This window comes from Carlito syrichta, unplaced genomic scaffold (genome assembly GCF_000164805.1).
Source record: "Carlito syrichta isolate Samal-C Ts95f unplaced genomic scaffold, Tarsius_syrichta-2.0.1 Scaffold306997, whole genome shotgun sequence".
Taxonomy (NCBI): Eukaryota; Metazoa; Chordata; class Mammalia; order Primates; family Tarsiidae; genus Carlito; species Carlito syrichta.
In genome coordinates, this window is record NW_007251093.1 from 341,745 (window position 1) to 361,291 (window position 19,547).

The 19,547-nt window shown below is 37.9% G+C and overlaps 2 protein-coding genes across 15 annotated transcripts in view; both read right to left on the reverse strand.

Moving 5' to 3' along the window:
- LRCH3 (leucine rich repeats and calponin homology domain containing 3) overlaps positions 1-10,646 on the reverse strand; it is a 96,761-nt gene extending 86,115 nt beyond the window's left edge. For all 11 annotated transcript variants that reach the window (XM_021715325.1, XM_008063693.2, XM_008063692.1 and 8 more), the window contains exon 1: positions 10,348-10,646. In XM_021715325.1, coding sequence (XP_021571000.1) covers positions 10,348-10,609 — 262 coding nt within the window. In that variant the 5' untranslated portion in view covers positions 10,610-10,646. The remainder of the gene's footprint in view (positions 1-10,347) is intronic.
- A 5,703-nt stretch (positions 10,647-16,349) lies between these two features.
- FYTTD1 (forty-two-three domain containing 1) overlaps positions 16,350-19,547 on the reverse strand; it is a 30,640-nt gene continuing 27,442 nt past the window's right edge. For all 4 annotated transcript variants that reach the window (XM_021715319.1, XM_008063694.1, XM_021715318.1 and 1 more), the window contains exon 9: positions 16,350-19,192. In XM_021715319.1, the coding sequence (XP_021570994.1) occupies positions 19,183-19,192 (10 nt within the window). In that variant the 3' untranslated portion in view covers positions 16,350-19,182. The remainder of the gene's footprint in view (positions 19,193-19,547) is intronic.

The following is a 19,547-nucleotide window of genomic DNA, read 5'->3' on the forward strand; positions in this document are numbered from 1 at the left end:
CAATGGAATACAATACAGAGCCCAGAAATAAATCCATAAACTTATGGGCAACTGATTTTTGACAAAGCTGTCAAAAATATATAATGGGGAAAAGACAGACTCTTCAATAAATTGTGCTGGGATAACTGGATATTCACATGCAGAACAGTGAAATTAAACCCTTATCTTATACCAAACATAAAAATCAACTAAAAATGTATTAAAGTCTTAAAGGTAAGACCTTAAATCACTAGAAGAAAACAGAAAAAACTCCATGATATGGGTCTGAGCAATGATTTTCTGGATATGACACCAAAAGCACAGGCAATAGATGCAAACATAGACAAATGGGATTATATCAAACTAAAAGTTTCTTTTTTTTTTTGAGTTAGAGTCTCACTCTGTCGCCCAGACTGGAGTGCAGTGGCCTCTCCTGGCCACCGCAGCCTCAACCTGCTGGGCTCCGGCGATCCTTCCACCTCAGCCTTCCAAGTAGCTGGAATTACAGGCATGGGCTACCACGCCTGGCTGATTTTTTTTTATTTATTATAGAGATGAGGTCTCGCTGCCCAGGCGGGTCTCGAACCCGCGGGTTCAGGCAATCCACTCACCTCAGCCTCCCAAAGGCGCGGGATTACAGGCTGAGCCACCGAGCCCAGCTTAACTAAAAGTTTCTACACAGCAAATGAAATAATCAACAAAGTAAAGAGATATTCTACAGAATGGGAGAAAATATTTGTAAATCATACATCTGGGGCTCAGCCCAGCTTAACTAAAAGTTTCTACACAGCAAATGAAATAATCAACAAAGTAAAGAGATATTCTACAGAATGGGAGAAAATATTTGTAAATCATACATCTGGTAAAGGATTAATATCCAAAATATATAAGGAACTCAAACAACTCTATAGCAAAAAAACAAATAACCCATTTAAAAAACGGGCCAAGATTCCTAAAAGCTCTAAAAATTGACCTTCCATATGACCCCACAATCCCCCTACTGGGAATATACCCAGAAAAACTCAAATCACTCTATAAAAAAGATACCTGCACACGTATGTTTATCGCAGCATTGTTCACAATAGCAAGAACATGGTATCAACCGTGCTGCCCATCAATAGAGGACTGGATTAAAAAAACGTGGTACATATACACAATGAAATATTACACAGCCATAAAGAACACAATCATGAACTTCGCAGCAACCTGGATGAACTTAGAGTCTATAATACTGAGTGATCTTGCACAGAAACAAAGATCTGAGTATCACATGTTCTCACTCATAATTGGCCCTTGAACCACTATCATAATACTGTAAGAAAAACATTGACAGTGGTGGGAAACTATAGGGGGCAGGGAGGGAAAGGGAGGTGGGATTAACAGTAATCAATATCTGCCTGGGGACAGAGTGGCACACCTCATCAACAAGGGTACCTGCACAATGAATATTTGTATACCTAACCCTGAATTGTACTCCACAGTTTTAAAATAAAAAACTTAAAGGTAAAAAAAAAAATTGGCCAAGAACCTGAATGGATATTTCTCAAAAAAGACATACAAATGGCCAGCAAGTATATGAAAAAATGCTTAACATCACTAATCATCAGAGAAATGCAATTTAAAACCACAGTGAGATCTCTTACACCTGCTAGAATGTCTATTATCAAAAAGACAAAAGATAAGTGTTGGTGAGGATGTGGAGAAAAGAGAACCCTTGTATACTATTGGTGGGAATGTAAATTAGTATAGTCATTATGAAAAATAGTATAGCAGCTCCTCAAAAAATTAAAAACAGAACTACCATATGATGCAGCAATTCCAAAACTGGGTATATAGTTAATGGAAAAGAAATTAGTATGTTGAAGAGATAGCAGCAGTTCCATGTTCACTACAGCATTATTCACAATAGCCTAGGCATGGAATCAATCTAAGTGTCCATCAATAGATGGAAGGATAAAGAATATGTGGTATATACACAGAATGGAATACTGTTCAGCCTTGAAAAAGAAAGAAATCCTGTCATTTGTGACATGGATGAACCGGAGGACATAATATTAAGTGAAATAAACCACAGACGTAAGACAAATATACCATGATCTCACGTATATGTGGAATTTTAAAGTCAAACAAATGAAAATAAAGCTAAATGGTAGTCACTAGAGGCTGAGGCTAAGGGGTTAGGGAGATGTTGGTCAAAGGACTTAAAATTTAAGTTAGAAGGAATAAGTTAAAGAGATCTATTGTACATCATGATGACTACAGTTAATAAAAATATATTGAACACTTGAAACTGCTAAGAGAGTAGATTTTAAGAGTGATTTTAACGACAAAAAATTATAAGCATCATGCTGCACACCATAACACATAAAATCTTTTCTGCCACTTAAACACTCAAAGGGCATTTGGCATTGTATTAGGTGTCATACGATACAAAGATAGTAAGATAGAACCCCCAGTATTGTAGGTAGAACTCTAAAATGGCTCCCCAAAATTTTCTACCTGCTATGGTTTGAATGTTTATCCCCTTCAAAATTCATGCTGAAATTTAATTGCCTTTGTAACAGTCATGAGGTCTCCACCTTCATCAGTGGACTAGTTCCATCAATGTTGGACTAGGTTCAGATCTCAGGAGTGCAGTCTTCCATTTTGCCCTCTTCCTGCTCTCTTTGCCATATGATGTCTTCTGCCATGTTATGACATAGCAAGAAAGCCCTGACAAGATGCCAGCCCCTTGATCTTGGACTTCCCAGTTGCCAGAATTGTGAGCCAATAAATTTCTGCTCATTATAAATTACTTAGTCTGTTGTATGCTATTGCAACATCACAAAATGAACTAAGACCCTAATCCCTGGATCAGTGTATATAGGATATCACACTCTATCTTCCTTATGTGGAAGAAGGAATTTTTCAGATGGAATTAAGTTTACTAATCAGTTGACTTTATAATTAATCAAAAGAGAGATAATCTTGGTAAATCCAGTCACAAAACAGGAACCTTCTGGATAGTAGCAGAAAAGGAGGTCTGATTCAAAGCTTGAGAAGGGTTCAACATACTACTGCTAGCTTGTACATGGAGAGGGCAATGTTGTAAGGAATGCAGGTGGCCTACAGAACCTAAGAGTGGCTCAAGGCTGACAACCAGCAAGGAAACAGGGACCTTAGTCATATAATCACAAGGAACTGATTTCTGCCAAAACTTGAATGAGCTTGGAAGTAGACTCTTCCCTAAAGCCTCCAGACAAGAGCCTAGCCCACTGACACACTGATTTTGGTCTTGTGAGACCCTGAGTGGATAATGTGGCCGAGTACAGACTTCTGACCTATATAAGATAGTAAATGAGTGTTGTTAAAGCTGCTAAATTTATAGTAATTCATTATGCAGCAAGAGAAAACTAAAACATTTTTTTCAAGGAGATGTCAAATCTAGTAGGAGAAAAGACAATCATATTTAGTGTGAGCGTAGAAAATTATGCACAGGGTATTAGGGAAGCGATAAAAGAAGTGCTTTACTGAGGAGGAGGGATGGGAGGGAGATATGAGAAGAAGAAAAAAGAGGCCAAACTTAACATTGTTAACATTGTGACTTAACAATGAAGAAGCCAGCCTAAACAAAGTAGTATATAAATGAAGAGAATAAATCATATATGTACAATTCAATTTTTAAAAAGTATAAAGTGAACAGTCATATAATTACCACCTAGATTATGGAACAGAGCATTTTCAATACTTAAGCAACATATCTCTGACTCCCAATCCACAGTCCCCTTTCCTAATCATGTTTTCCTTCTCCTCTAGAGGTAATCATTATCCTTTTTTTTTCTTTTTTTTTAAGTCTGGGTCTCACTCTGTCACCCAGGCTGGAGTATAGTGGCATGATCACAGCTTACGATAGCCTCAACCTCCTATACACAGGTGATCCTCCTGCCTTAGCTCCTTAAGTAGCTACAACTGTAGGCTCCTGCCACCACACTCAGCTAATTTTTTTATGTTGTAGAAACAAGGTCTCACTATGTTGCCCAGGCTGGTCTCAAATTCCTGGGCTCAAGCAATTCTCCTGCCTCAACTTACCAAAGTGCTAGGATTACAGGCATGAGTCATTGTGCCTGGCCTCATTATCCTGATTTTTATGGTAATAATTTCCTTGCTTTTCTTTATAATTTTAATACTTATGTACTCTTTCCTGTTTCTGAACTTTGTTTAAATATATTTGTATTGTATTATTGTTTCATACTTCATGTGCTCAAACTATGTTTCTGAGCCTCATAGATGTAACTACATATAGTTGTAGCTCATTCATTTTCATTTTCACTGCTATAAAATCATATAAATACATTGACCACAACTGATGCATCCATTCTATTGACGAAAATTAGAGTTTTTTATATTTTGTCAAATATGAATAATATTGACATTCTTATACATATATACTGGTATAGATACACATAAGTTTCTTTGGAATATGTATCTCAGAGTCAAATTAGTGGGTCACAGATAATGTGCACTTTCAACTTTACTGGACAGTGCCAAACTGTTTTTCTTTTTTTGAGCTGGGGTTTCACTCTGCCATCCAGACTGGAGTGCAGAGGTGTAATCACAGCTCACTGCAGCCTTGAACCCCTGGGCTGAAGGGATCCATCCTCCTCAGCCTAAAGAGTAGCTGGGACTACAGGTGTGCACCATCACATCCCGCTTATTTTTTTGTAGAGACAAGGTCTTGTTATCTTGCCCAAGCTGGTCTTGAACTCCTTGGTTCAAGTGAGCCTCCTGCCTTGGCCTCCCAAAGTGTTTTTGGCCCCAACTATTTTTCAAAGTTGATGTACCAATTCACACTCCCATCAGCATTGTATGAGTATCCCCACTGCTCCACATTCTTCCCACTGCTTGGTATTATCAGCTTTTAAAGTAATACTTCACTGAGGTTTTCTTTTCCATTCTTTTGATTACTAATGAGTTTAAGCACTTTTTGAGATATTTATTGGTCATCTGGAAGTCCTCTTTAGTAAAGTACCTGTTCAAGTGTTTTCTCAGTTTTCTATTCGGTTGTTTTTTGCTTGTTTATAGAAATTATATATATCTATATCTAGATATAGATATATATAATTTATGTATATATATATTGTATATAATCATGTATTTACTGGAAATCTCTTACATTGTGGCTTATCTTTTCACTCTATGATATGCAAATCATTTTTAAACCTGTTTTTAGCGGAAAAATCTATCATCTAGTTTTTTGCAAAAAATAGGTTAAAACAAACCAGTTTTAATCCTTTGTTTAAGACTTCTTTCAAACAATAAAAAAATCTAGAAATTTAGAAGACCAAATAAGAAAGTTAAAAGTGAGTAAGGAAATACCTTAAATTTTTAGGACTAGTTTGATTCTAAAATTAGAAGCACTGCATTTGATATTGCTGGCTACTTCAGGAATTCAAAATAATATTCCTTTGTGTGGATTACTACATCTATCATACATTTTTTTCCAAGCATGACTGGAATAATTGTTTCACAAATGAACTGAAAAGAATAATAAAGTATATTACTATACTTCTTAAAAGTTAAACTTCATGTTAGAATGAGATAACATTAACCATACAGCTCCAAAATATAGCCTCTGTAAAAGGAATTGGAGAGTAGGAAATCCTTGGTTCCAACTCTGTTGCCATTCAACATTGATTTTGTGGTCAGATATGACTCATCTTTTCACCCCTCCTAAAGGTACCATCCTACTACATGCTCTTCTTATTTTAAAAAGTCCTAGTACAGTTGAGTCTAATACAACTATCCAATATAACTTTCTGCAGTGATGAAAAGGTTCTATTATCTGTGCTGTCCAGTATGACAGACAGGAGGTATGACTGACTAATGTGCTGTCCAATATGGCACACGTGGTTACCGAGCACTTAAAATGTGGCTAGTACAAAGGAAGAACCACATTTTTAATTTTAAATAATTTTTATTTTAATAACTAGTGGCTACCATATTGGAAAGCACAATTCTAGAAAAATTAATAGTACATATACTGTGATTGGTACAGAAGATACATAAAGATCCAAGAAAAACACAATTTCCACTTAAGCCTTGATATTCTAGTCCATATTTCCAAAATTAACAAAACTGTAATTTTGTGTATTACTGATTGTATCCTTGAAAAACTAAGAATTTTAGCAATCTTTATTCTTCTTACCTGGGAAATAAGTATTCATTTCATGAAAGTCTTAATTTTCATAGCTTCAATAACACTGCATTACCTTAGCTCATGTCAATTTGTTTTCTTTTTGTGTATATAATCTTATCCACTCCCCCAACTATAGGATTTTCTTTGTTGCATCTTTGGTTTCTTGTTTTCTTTCTTCTATTCAGAAGAGATTTCTTATAGTTTCAACTATGAATCCTATTTGCTTTCTGTGAGATGGCATTACCTCACTATATAACCTTAAGGACATCATTTAACCTAAGACTGCTTCTCATTTGTGAAATAACTTATATAGTTACTATGGTTCCCTCTGATTTTATATTAATTCTAGTACAGGCCTAGTTATTGACTTTACTTTTTTTTTTTTTTCCAGCCCGATTCCTCTTCCCACCTTTTAAAATGACCCCACAGTTGTCAGTGATCAGCTTTTCCACTTTCTACACTCTTTCTCCAAGAGTCTTATAAACTCTCACTATGGCTCTCTTGAAGTTATGCTGTAGCCCTTACTTCACTCTAAATTTAAGCCTCCAGATTTATGTTCTCTACACAATCACTGTAGCCAGACCAATGAACTATACTGATTGGTCATTAGCTAGGCCTGAGCCATGTGCACACTTTTGTGTCAGGGTGGGATTCATCTGAGAGGGGTGGCTCCCGAAGAAAATTGGGGTATTGTTATCAGACAAAAGAGGAATGAATGATGGACTGGCAAAAATTAACTGATATCCCCTATGCTCTAAAACATTTTGCATGCTGTCCACCATGCCTTCTTGTTTCTGCCTACCCAAATGCAAGTTATATCCTTTCCGCTCCAAAAAGTCTTCTGTGATTTTTTTCTAAGATTTTCCTAGTCTTGCACATACATATCAAGAAAATAGAGAGATCACAAGTAAACAGCCTAATGTCACATCTAAGGGAGCTGGAAAGGCAAGCACATTTAAATCCTGATTTCAGAGAAAAATCCAGATTACTAAAGTAAAGTCACAATTGCAGGATATACAAGATTTTCCTTGTCCACTGGATCAAGTCACTCATTCCCAAATACATATTTCCTCTTTTCCTAAAGATTTGCCTATTTTTAATTTCTATTTATTTTCAAAATCTTTTTTATACAGACAGAGTCTTGCTATGTTGCCCAGGCTGGTCTCAAATTCCTGACCTCTAGTAGTCTTCCCACTTCAGCCTCCCAAAGTGCTGGGATTACAGACGTGAGCCAACATGCCCAGTTCAAGATCTATCTATCTTTTTTTTTTTGAGTTGGATTCTCACTCTGTCGCCCAGACTGGAGTGCAGTAGCTCGCTCCCCGCCACCGCAGCATCGACCAGCTGGGCTCTGGCGATCCCTCCGCCTCAGCCTTCCAAGTAGCCGGAACTACAGGTGCAAGCTACCATGCCAGGCTAATTTTTTATTTATTGTAGAGACGAGGTCTCACCGAGTTGCCTGGATGGATCTCAAACCCGTGGGCTCAAGTAATCCACTCGCCTTGGCCTCCCAAAGTGCTGGGATTACAGGCTGAGCCACCAAGTTGGACCTGATCTATCTTTCTAGAGAAACAAGACAAAGGCAGAAAGCTTCAAGAAAATGTTCCTGATAAATTCTAATCATGTCTAATGATAAATTAATAATATATGCTGTTTCCTAGGATATAAACTGTTGAAGGATTAAGAGCTCTACCATGTACATTCTACACACTAGAAAAGAACAGTCTGTAAGGCAACTTTGATATACACATACAGCATTCAAATTATTTTACTTGGCTTTACATGTTCTATAAGGTCAGAGCAAAACATTTTAGCTACCATAAGTTGGGTCTGAATTACCAAAGTACCTGTATTAAAAAACTACTATGAGTTTTGGAGTTACCTCAAACAAGGCTGAAATCCTGGCTGATACTCTCTTCTCTGTTCTTTAGCCACAGGTCTTTGAGCAAATTACTGAACATCTCTAAACCTTGGCTTCCACTATATGTACAAGCAGGAATAGTAATACCTATTTGTATATGAAGAAGCTGCGTGATATAGTGGAGAGAACAGAGTTAGACGGACCTGGGCTGAAATTCTACCACTAAAACTAGCTATATGACTTTTTCTGAGTGATTCCTCACATGTAAAGTAGGGATAATAATATTTCATTCATGAATGTTGTGTGCATTTAAAAGGCAATGTATTTTAAAACACCTAAAACAATGAATAGCAAATAGTGAACACTCAACAAATGAGGCTATCAGCATTAATTTATTATTTAAAATAACTCAGAGACTGTGTTTTTGTACTAATTACCAAGATCTGCCTCCAATTTTTTCAACTTAGTGATATTGTACATGTTTGAAATGAATCTAAGCTTATAAAAATACCCTGTAGATCTCTTTTCTATACTTTTTGACCAAATAAAATATCAACAAAAAATCTGGTTTATATAGAAATTATTAAAGTGTTGTAATGTCATACTTAAAAATTCAGAAAAACTTCTTTGGGATTACTTATTATTCTTCATAAATGCCCTAGGTTTTCTTTGTTAACTAATAAAATATTTTCTAAAGGCTCAACATGTTGCTCCTAGAACTACTTAAAAGCAAGTAAGATAATGAGCTGGTTAGACTCCTGTAATCAACTTGTTCTTTAGCTTCAGGCTTGATGTAGTAATGACTCATACCACTGTGAAATCACAACACTGTATAGCTATCTCCTGAACAGAATCAGAAAATCTGGGGTACAAATGACAATTTTAGATGCTATTAGAGCACATGTAAAAGACAAGTGTCTGTTTATATTACCTTAGCAAGAAAGTTTAATATAATTCACTAAAAAAATACAAATTATATTCATTACAACTGTCTCCAAAAAAAGATAAAATAAGCAGGCATTTAAATTCTTCCATTTTAAACTGTAGCAAAAGTTTCTTTAGAAAGAATAGTTTCTTGAAGTAGTTTAGCAGCTCTGTTTATTTTTCCACCATGAGTGAATCATATGCAATACTTATCAATCTTTAAGGAGTGTACAAACATAGAAAAGGTATTAAATCTAAGATTTTAAAATAAACACAACAAATATAAGATCTCGATTACTACATATTCTTTAGTTTATGTTGTGTTGCAAAAACACTATATGAAAATAAAATATTTAAGTACATCACATTATACAAACTTGTTTAAGGGATTTTTCCTTTGTATTTGTGTAAAACATGAATAGACTCAGTTTTTAATCTACTCCCTGAGGAAGCTATTTTTTAAACACAAGAAAAACATTATTATTTGGAACACCTCAATCACCAGACATTGTTTTCTACAACTAAGAAAATCAAATAATACCTAATTCCTTGTTCTCTTTCCTGTGTTCAAAAATTTGTATAACACAACGTAATGGTTTAAAAAGGGAAAGCACATCTAGATATGGTAGACAATCTATCATTCCTAAGTAGTTTTTTTCTTCCTTTCAAAAAAAAAAATTTTTTTTTGAGGACATTGGGGTGGGGGGAGGAAAGTAATGGGAGTCTGAAGGTGGGCTGTAGTTCTTTCTATAAGAACACGTATTTGGTAAGGCAACTGATGAAGGCGGAGGAAGAAGTTGCAGCGTTTGGGTTCACATTAAACACACACACACACACACACACACACACACACACAATCTCGCACACCCCAAAATTAAACACACACACACACACACACACACACACACACACACACACACACACACAATCTCGCACAACCCAAACTCCAAGGCTAAGATCGATCGTGCGCTGCCAATGCAGCCTCCAGAGACACCCCTGCGACTCTCATCTATTCACAGCACGCGCTACGTTCCCAAGTCTTAGCAGAGAGTCAACTCGGCATCCCAAATCTGAAAGGGCCTGCGGATGCCAGGGCGGGGTGAGGGTCTACCTCAGCAGTGGCAGAAGCTGACTTCCCAGGAGAGACTAAAAAACCACCCACCGATCCGCTCCGGTCCCCTTCGCGGAGAGAAGCTGCCGACCGCGCCTCGCCCCAGGCTCGGGTCCGGCCCGCAGGCCCAGAGGGCAGGATGGGTTGGGGCCGTTGGCTTCTCCCCGTTACTCGGGTCCCGACGGGAGCCTATGGGACCAGCGGCTGCCACCACCCCCGCACCTCCCTGCCCAGGCTGGGCGGCCTCCCCCGGCGCCCGGGTCTCCTGCGGGTAGCGATGCCCCCCGCCCCGCTCACCCGCCCGGGTGGTGTCCGTCAGGTCGTGGTTGGCCGCTCCCCGGGGAAACTCCCTCAGTTTCCGGCCGCTCAGGCTCAGCACCCCGGTCACCGCCGCCTCCTCCAGGGCCCGGTCGAGAGAACGGCTCCAGGAGCCTGGGCCGGGACCAGGGCCCGCCCCGGAGCTCGGGCCGCAGTTAACGGCGGAGAGGTTACTCCCCGACGCTACTGGGCCAGAGTACTCGGCAGCCGCTGCCACAGCGACCAAGCCCGCGGCCGCCATTTCCAGCCGACACCTCTCCGGCCCGCCAGCTCGGCGCATGCGCGGCCAGAACAGCCGGGTGGGCGGGGAAAGGGCTCACCGACCCCCGCCGGTTCTCTGGATGGGCAGCGTTGTGGTGCCCAGGCGCTTGCTCCCGCCCACGTCGAGGGCTTCGAGGGCAATTAAAGCGGACTTCAGAAACCTGCAGCAGCCCCCTACTCGAAGACTCCCTCTAGCATTTCTACAGTGACTCTACCAAAGTATCTTTCAGACAGCTGCCCTCGCCAGAACTACTCTGCCTTCCTCCCTTAGTAGCTGAGGATTACGCGATAAATTAAGTCTGTTGCTGCCAGAAACTTGGCGATGAGAGGAGGGGACCCTCTGGAACACTTTAAACGTTTCCCAGCTTGTCATTGTATTAACAGATGATTTAAATCGAGACTTGTGGATTGACTATTATTGCTTGAGGGACAGAGGAAAAAACCCCACAATTTGGCTCCAGACTCCATAATTCTCATTGAAAGGGTTATATAAATATTTTAGGCTCTCCCTTTTATAAAATAGCTCTTCTTAATGAAAATAAAACAAACATCTTCAGTAGTACTTGTCCTTTAGGCAAGATTTTATTGTTGTTGGATAACGTGAGATGAATAGCATTAAAGTCTAAAGTTTTGGTCTGGAACCAAAATTAAGGAAGAGAATGATCTTCTGAACATAATCGAAATGGGGGAATTAAAGGTGAAACCAAAGAAATGATCAAGATTGAAGCCACTCAGGTAATAAAAAAGAGGAAAATACTTCATCTAAAATCAATTAGATTCACTTATATTGCAACCAGTGCATGGCATATTCTTCTATATTCTTTTACTTTACTGAAGAAGTCATTCTTGCTGTATAATGTAAATTTCTGTGGGTAACAGAAGAAACAGATACAGTCTTTTTCCTAAAGGACTGTAACCTAATAGTGGGATCCAGATGGACAGGCCAATAAGGGAATGAGGTAACAACAAAAAAGGACTATCAGAATTGAGAGAAAAGGAATCTATACCATGAATGAATGAGGTTTTAAATTAGTCTTGAAAGATTATGAAGTGGGACAGGATGGAAGGTGAGAGCAAAATTGCAGATTAGAAGATGGATCACATCCAGATATTTATAATGGTACAAGGTGGAGGACATTAAAACCACAGACCAGAAAGTTCATGTCAGAAGCAAAATAAAATAAGGCTGGAGAGACACTAGCCATCAACTACCCATCAAGACCCAACTCTTCGATGAAAGTTTATTAGCATTTTCCTGAATTCCAAAGTGCAAGAACTTATAAAATTATTTAATATCTTGGGTATATGATTAGCAGCATATACCCAAAAAGTCATTCTATAGACTTTTTTTGAGTCGGAGTCTCACTCTGTCACCTCTGACTAGGGTGCAGCATCACGATCACCGCTACCGTAGCCTCAATCTGTTGGGCTTAGGTGATTCTTCGCCTCAGCCTCCCAAGTAGCTGGGACTACAGGCATGCACCCCACCACACCTGGTTCATATTTTATTTATTATAGAGACAAAGTCCCGCCATGTTGGCCAGATTAGTCTCCAATCCTGGGATTCTCTAGACAATCCTCTCGTCTCCGCCTCCAAAGTGCTGGTATTACAGATGTGAGCCACAGAACCTTGCTTATAAACTCTCAACGATACATTCTAGTTTCTTCAGCAATGAGTTCACTGATAAATTATCAATGTCTGTTAAAAGTATGGGTCACAATAGCAGGTGATGTATTTGTCATCCCTGGCAAAAAACATTTAGTCAATGAATGTATAGGATTTTATTATTCTGGTATTCCTAAAATTGTTTGATTATTCTTAAAAAGATACTAAGCAAGCTGGGCTCGGTGGCTCAGCCTGTAATCCCGCGCCTTTGGGAGGCTGAGGTGAGTGAATTGCCTGAGCCCGCGGGTTCGAGACCCGCCTGGGCAGCGAGACCTCATCTCTACAATAAATAAAAAAATCAGCCGGGCATGGTAGCGCATGCCTGTAATTCCGGATACTTGGAAGGCTGAGGTGGAAGGATCACCGGAGCCCAGCAGGTCGAGGCTGCGGTGGCCGGGAGTGGTCACTGCACTCCAGTCTGGGCGACAGAGTGAGACTCCAACTCAAAAATAAAAAATAAATAAAATTTAAAAATATATTAAACTATTTAAGAGCAGGACCTCATTTGTTTTGATTTTTTGGAGACAGGGCTTCATTCTGACCCAGGTTAGAGGGCAGGGGCGCCATCCTCACTCACTGCAGCCTCAACCTCCTGGACTCAAGTGCTCCTCCTGCTTCAGCCACCCAAGTAGCTGGGACTACAGGCACACACCACCACACCTGGCTTTTTTTTTTTTTTTTTTTGAGTTGGAGTCTCACTCCACGGCCCAGGCTGGAGTGCTTAGCTCCAGCAATCCTTCTGCCTCAGCCTTCCAAGTAGCCGGAACTACAGGCGTGTGCTACCATGCTGGCTAATTTTTTATTTACTGTAGAGAGGAGGTCTCACCAAGTTGCTTGGGCTGGTCTTGAACCCCGCGGGCTCAAGCAATCCTGGGCCTCCCAAAGTACTGGGATTACAGGCTGAGCCACCTAGCCCAGCCAACTTTTAAAAAAATTTTTTGTACAGTCGAGGTCTGTGTTGCCCACGCTGGTCTTGGACTCCTGGGCTCAAGCAATCCCTCCTCCCCCAAGCCTCCCAAAGTGCTAGGATTAGTCATAAGCCAGCACCATTTGATATCTTTGAGAGAGATTTCAGTTACAATGTCTAAGAATATATTCATATATTTATTCCATATTAGCAAGTTGCCAGATGTATGTTTTCAAATGCACCATTTCATCACATAATGATTGCCTATTACCTTCCACACTTACTGCTAAGTTCTTATAAATTCTCTGTAATACAGCCTCATTCTTCCTATCTACATATACATCCCATTGTAATTGCAATGTACTATGCTAATCCTGAACTGACCAAGTTTATATTGATGTTAGTTTGTCTATTGAACAAGATTTTAAGGTCATTAATATATTAAACTCCATGCTATAAATCTTCCAAATCCTAGGGCTGAGTATATTAATAGGTGTTTATAAAAACAAGCAGGGCATGTGTGCCTATAATCCCAGGTACCCAGGAGGTTGAAGCAGAAGAATCACTTGAACCAAGGAGTTCAAGGTTACAGTGGGCAATGAGCATGCCACTGCACTCCAGCCTGGGTGACAGAACAAGACCCTGTCCCTAAAATATGAATAAAAATAAAAAAAATAGTAAGGATAAGTGGAAAGCAGTAGAGATGGAAGACAAGTTACGTACTAACAGAAGAGAAGGGTAGAAGGAGAGAAAAAAGAATCATGGTTTTAAATTTTTTTTAAACAATAGAGATAGTTTCCTTCTTCCTGTGCCTCCCAGACTGGTCTCAAACTCCTGGCCTCAAGCAATCCCCCCACCTTGACCTTACAAAGTGCTGGTATTACAGGCATGAGCCACTTTGTGGAGAGCTCACCAAAGATTCTAGTGATGAATAAAAGAAATAATGAAATAGTTGCAAAATGGCTGAGAGTAAAAAGACTATAGGGGTCTGTAACTTACTCTACCACAGGTCCATGTTCTGGGAGCAGAAGTTGAAAAAACAGGCAGTGGGAGCTATTCAGTGTTAGGAACTGATACAGTGAACTTCCCTGCCTCTTCCTGTTTATTTTACAGGCTGAAAGTAACTCATTCAATACTAGGGGCAAAAGTTTTACTCAAATCTCCAGCTCTTCATTTCACTCTAACATGCAGAAACGAAGTCCCCTGCCCCCTACTCCCTTTCTACTCAGCACACATATATTAGCATCACTCATCTTAAGACTACACACTTTTATAAACTCAAAGCAGAATGATTAAAATCTAGAAAAATTCCATTCTCTTCCAATGTAAAAGCACAGAAACTGATGTGTGGAATATATTCAGTAAATGTTTGGTCCTTCCCTTTCTCCTTTAATAAGAAGCAGAATAATTGACCTTTTAAAACTTTATACAAGACAAGAAAATTCAGACAATGTGATTTTCTTCTCACTAAAGGAAAATTGAAATGGAAGCAGAAATTAAAGACACAAAAAAATCGCTTCCTATTCATCTTTAAACATCGGTGTACCTTATCTGAATACACTCAGGACAAGAAATTTCAGTCTCAGAACAGCATCATGTTTGCTTGTGTTATCAAGCTTTTTGTTATAGATTTCAAGTAGAAGAGAAACTGTAATGGTGGGGGGAGAGACATCAGAACTCTGTAATTTCCAAGTAAATCTTTAAATCTCTATTAATAGTCCATGATAGTCCAAAATGCTTGTTGTAAATGCTCAGGGTTTATTAAAGTATCATTTTTTAAAAAGGACTAACAATTTGATCAATTATTTACCCCTCCCCCCAAAAAAACCTCTCTTTAAAGGGAAACTTAAATCACATGTCTAATTTTGCATAGTGTCCAAAAACAAAAAAACAAAAAACCCCCAAATAATCATATACTCTGATAAAAGTTGCAAGGGACCACTGATTAGAAATGAAATCATTTTCTACTTTAATATTGACTGAATTTGCAATGTATGGTATTCATTCTGTATAGTGCCAAGTGAGCTATTTTTCCTCTTATCTCCTCAGTAAAAATAAATCAGAACAAAAAAACCCTAGAATTTTGAGGTTCAACAACTAAGTTCATGAATTCACTCTAGAAAAAGTACTACATACCTCATTGCTGAATAGCGCTATGGTCACCTTCGAAACACCAACACCTAGCCCACCCGTCAAAGCAATTTTGGAACTCTTTTTTTAGAATGGCCATCAGAGCCATCATCGCATTACCCTTGATGTCCTAAATGTCTTCAAATGTCTTCCTTTCAATTATTTAATTTATCTTCAGGTAAAGAAAAAAGTCATTGGGGGTCAGATCAGGTAAGTAAGGAGGGTGTTCCAATGCAGTTATTTGTGCTGTCAACATAAGCGCATGGTGGCAAGTTCACAACTTGTCAGACCTCAACAAATAACGATGACAGCTCTGATGGACATTCCACAAAAAGAGTTCCAAAATTGCTTTGACTGGTGGGCTAGGCACCGGCGTGGGTTCACAGCTTCCCAAGGGGAATACTTCAAAGGTGATCATAGTGATATTTAGCAAGGAGGTATGCAGCACTTTTGCTAGGATGGTCCATGAACCTAACTGTCAGACCTCGTATCTGTTGTGTGAATTATAAAGCTACTAATAGGAAATTATGATGATATATGTACCTATTCTAGGTACAACAAAAACAAGGCAACTGGGCAATGAAGCCAATAAAGTATTTTATGACTGGCTTATATAGTCGACCCTTGAACAACATGGGTTTGACTGAACTGCTCACGTCTATTTATACACTTTTTTCCTCCCAACCAACTTAGATTTCAGGGTAGTAAGCCTGTGTACACAGAGGACTGACTTTTTGTGCAGGCAGGTGCAGGACTAGAGCATGAGCAGACGTGGGATACCAGGGGGTCCTAGAACCAATCCCCTGTATATACCAAGGGATAACTTTAATGTCTGACTAAGAACACTGGCCTTTTCTAATAGGTCTGTCTAACTTGAATACCAAAGTAATTAAGTATCATAATCATCACTGGCAGAGTAGATTTACTTACCATGTTGTAAATGCTAAAGCACCACTATAACAAATTCTTAGATAAACCACAATTCTCTGACAAATCACACACCATTCCACTACTTTCTGTGGGTGTTCAATTCACAGAAGCAGTTTATTACCAATTAAGAATTAGAAGATCTGAGCCCCAAAAATGGCTCTGTCACACACAAGTCTTGAAAATGTTGGGACTCACTTTACTAAGATGTAAAAAGAGGGATTAAACTGCACGATCTCTAAAGACTCATCTAATCTAATATTCCACATTGTAAGTAGATTTGATTCCTTTTCAAATTCTTCCTGGCTACCTCCTTTTGGAGCTATGGATGAAATCACCAAAAGGCAGTTAGAAGGATGCTAATAGGAGAATTCAGATTCATTTATCAATCTAACTAGTAGATAACTTTTCAAACCCTAAAAATTACAAATATAAATAACCACTACAAAGCTCTTTATAACATGGTACAATCTTAAAACCACAACTCAATCTTTATAGCTAAGAATAAATCATGTGAAACCTGTAACATTTTATTTGTTAAAAATGAACAGCTTCAGAATAGATCTAAATGTAACTTGTCCAAAAAACACCAAAAAGTACAGTGTAAAGCACCTCCTCATTAAATACAAACTTTCATTTTGTGATGCACTGCATCAATGTTTCTCATATACCTTGATGCAAAGAAAATTTTAAGTTGCATCCTGTTTAAAAAAAAACAAAACAAAAACTTTAAGAACTGAACAAGGATGTTACTAAAACTACATCTGAAGAAAGGAAATTTTCCTCCAACAAAGCATATTGTTATGTTTATATACAACATGTGAGCACTCAAGAATTTTAATTTAGTTATACCAAAGCCAAAATTCTATACTTAAAAAGAAAATTACAGATGCATGAAGAGCAAAAATGCAATATACCAAAGACACTTTGATATTTTGATGCACTTGATGTCAATATTTGGGGCAATTTTTAAGTTTTTAAAAAAATGGCATTAATGAGAGCTCTGTACAATATTTAAAACATGAAATGAAAACACCTTTATACCATATTTTCACAAATTGTTCTAAAGACAGCAAACTCGTGCTCAGTTGCTTTTCCTTTGCTTTATAATAAGCTACCAGAAATTCTAAACCAGTCAAAAATGTATTGTTCCTGGACCAAATATAGCATTTATACTTGCAAAAATGTCTTGCAATGAGTCCTTGGTCCATATGAAAAGCATCACAGCTAAGAAGAGACTAAAGTTTATTTTCAAATTCTGTGACTGACTTCCAATAATCCCTTAACAGTGGAAGAACTGGTAAAATATTAAGGACCAGATTTAATTCTTTGGTATAAGCATGAAACAGTTATTGATAGCGTTCCATGGCTAATATAAACCAATAAGTAACCCAAGAAGCATGAGCAACAACAATGAAGTCTAGTATACAATGCAAGGCTGGCAGGAGTGATAATGTTTTGTTTCACAGGAAATGTCAACACTAATAATATACTCCAAAGAAACTAAGGCCTACTTAAAAATTTTAACATTATAGTAAACTAAAATGTCAAGCTTCAAAATAACCAAACTTGTAACTTGTAGCTGGAATATTTTGCTGCATTTTGGCATTATGCCATAATTTAGAGTATACATCTATCTGAGGACTCAGCATATCTTGGCACAACAGACTTACTCGAGTACTCCCACCTTCACAGAGCAAGGGAAAAACCCTTTTCTCTGCATATATGTCTGAACTTAATGACATACACGAAATCAGAGTGAAAAGTACACAACAAGGTTATAATGTAACTCTATTATACTTTTGCATTTTCTTCTTTGTGACATATACAAGTATATTTTTGTTTTCGGAGCTATAAAGTATTCAATTTAGTAAGTTGCAAAAAGCTCATAAATTTTAACTTTTCAAATAAGAAAGTTTAGGACTTTGTAGCTATTAATTTTACTATCAAAATATCCAAGGGACTCGATCCATTTGAATAATTATAACTCTTCTAAATATCATTTGAAGAATTCTTTGTGGACATTAGACTGAAGACTACACTAAATCCACACAGCATACCTATGACCTGAGTTTTGAAGTTTTTCATCTCAGTTACCTGCCCTTCAACATGCTACTTCCTCTGAACATTAACTATTAGATTTTTAAATTAGACCTTCTCTTCCAAGGCCCTATCAGATAACTTTGTAAATATGCATTTACAACCTTTAAATGCCAACATTTTAAACTGAGACTAATGTCTAAAATCACATTTCTTGCTAAAAGTTTGGTACAAAAGATTTACAATTCTGGGGGATTAATCTAACACTGCCTGAAAAATGAACCATGTTCCAGATATTTCCATAAATCTTAAATCCAGAAACTGTAATTCTATTAAGTGTTTAAAATATGTCTAATGAAGTAAAGGCAACTGCACCTACTACAACTCTATTAAAGGACAGCAACAAAGGGACCTACTCATATTTCTGAAGACCAAGATTTACCATGGAAAAGTCTAAAAAATGGGCAAAGGCGATGAGATCCTAAATACCACTATCATAAAAATAATCAATTTCAATCTCTCTGTCTTCCTTCTGCTGCATGAGGAACCAAAGAAGTCAAATAGAGAATTGTTCTGCCTGGGTCAACCAAAACATTTTTAAGAACAGATAGGCATATTCCCTGTTATTCTTTCAGGGTATTATTTTATACATGTTTTTAAAAAAACATCAAAAATAAAAATAAGAGTTATTTAGTCTTGTGAATTTTTTGAAGTAAAGTTTCTTGAATTTCTGTAATGAACAATTCAACTTTTTCAAACAGAGTCATCACTCAAAAGTCCCTTTGACATGGGATCTATCCCACAGTTACAAAGCGGCTTCCCCCTTTGTTGAATGTGAGAGTGGTTCTTTGTTCCTTCAGGATTCCAAACCGCTCATTCAAAGTCATCCCTGTCTAGAAAAAAGAAAAAAAAGCAATTAACAACTTTACTGAAAGCTGTATGTGTTGCCGAACAATAATGTGATCTTACAATTAATAGTAATTAATAAAAACAGGTAACATTTCCTAAATATTTATGTACATGACTGCCTATAAACCCTACATTATACTATATAGTGTAATGCCTACAAGTACACTGCCACCAACTCTAGTGATACCCCTGATAAAAGAGAATTGTTTAGACCTCTAAATATTTTGAACAAAATTTTCTTTAATTTCTGTTGAGTCTAACACAGAAATTCAAATGGAAATCTGGTTTTTGACTAACAACTAATAGCACTTCCAAATCATATGCTTCACCATTTCTGGG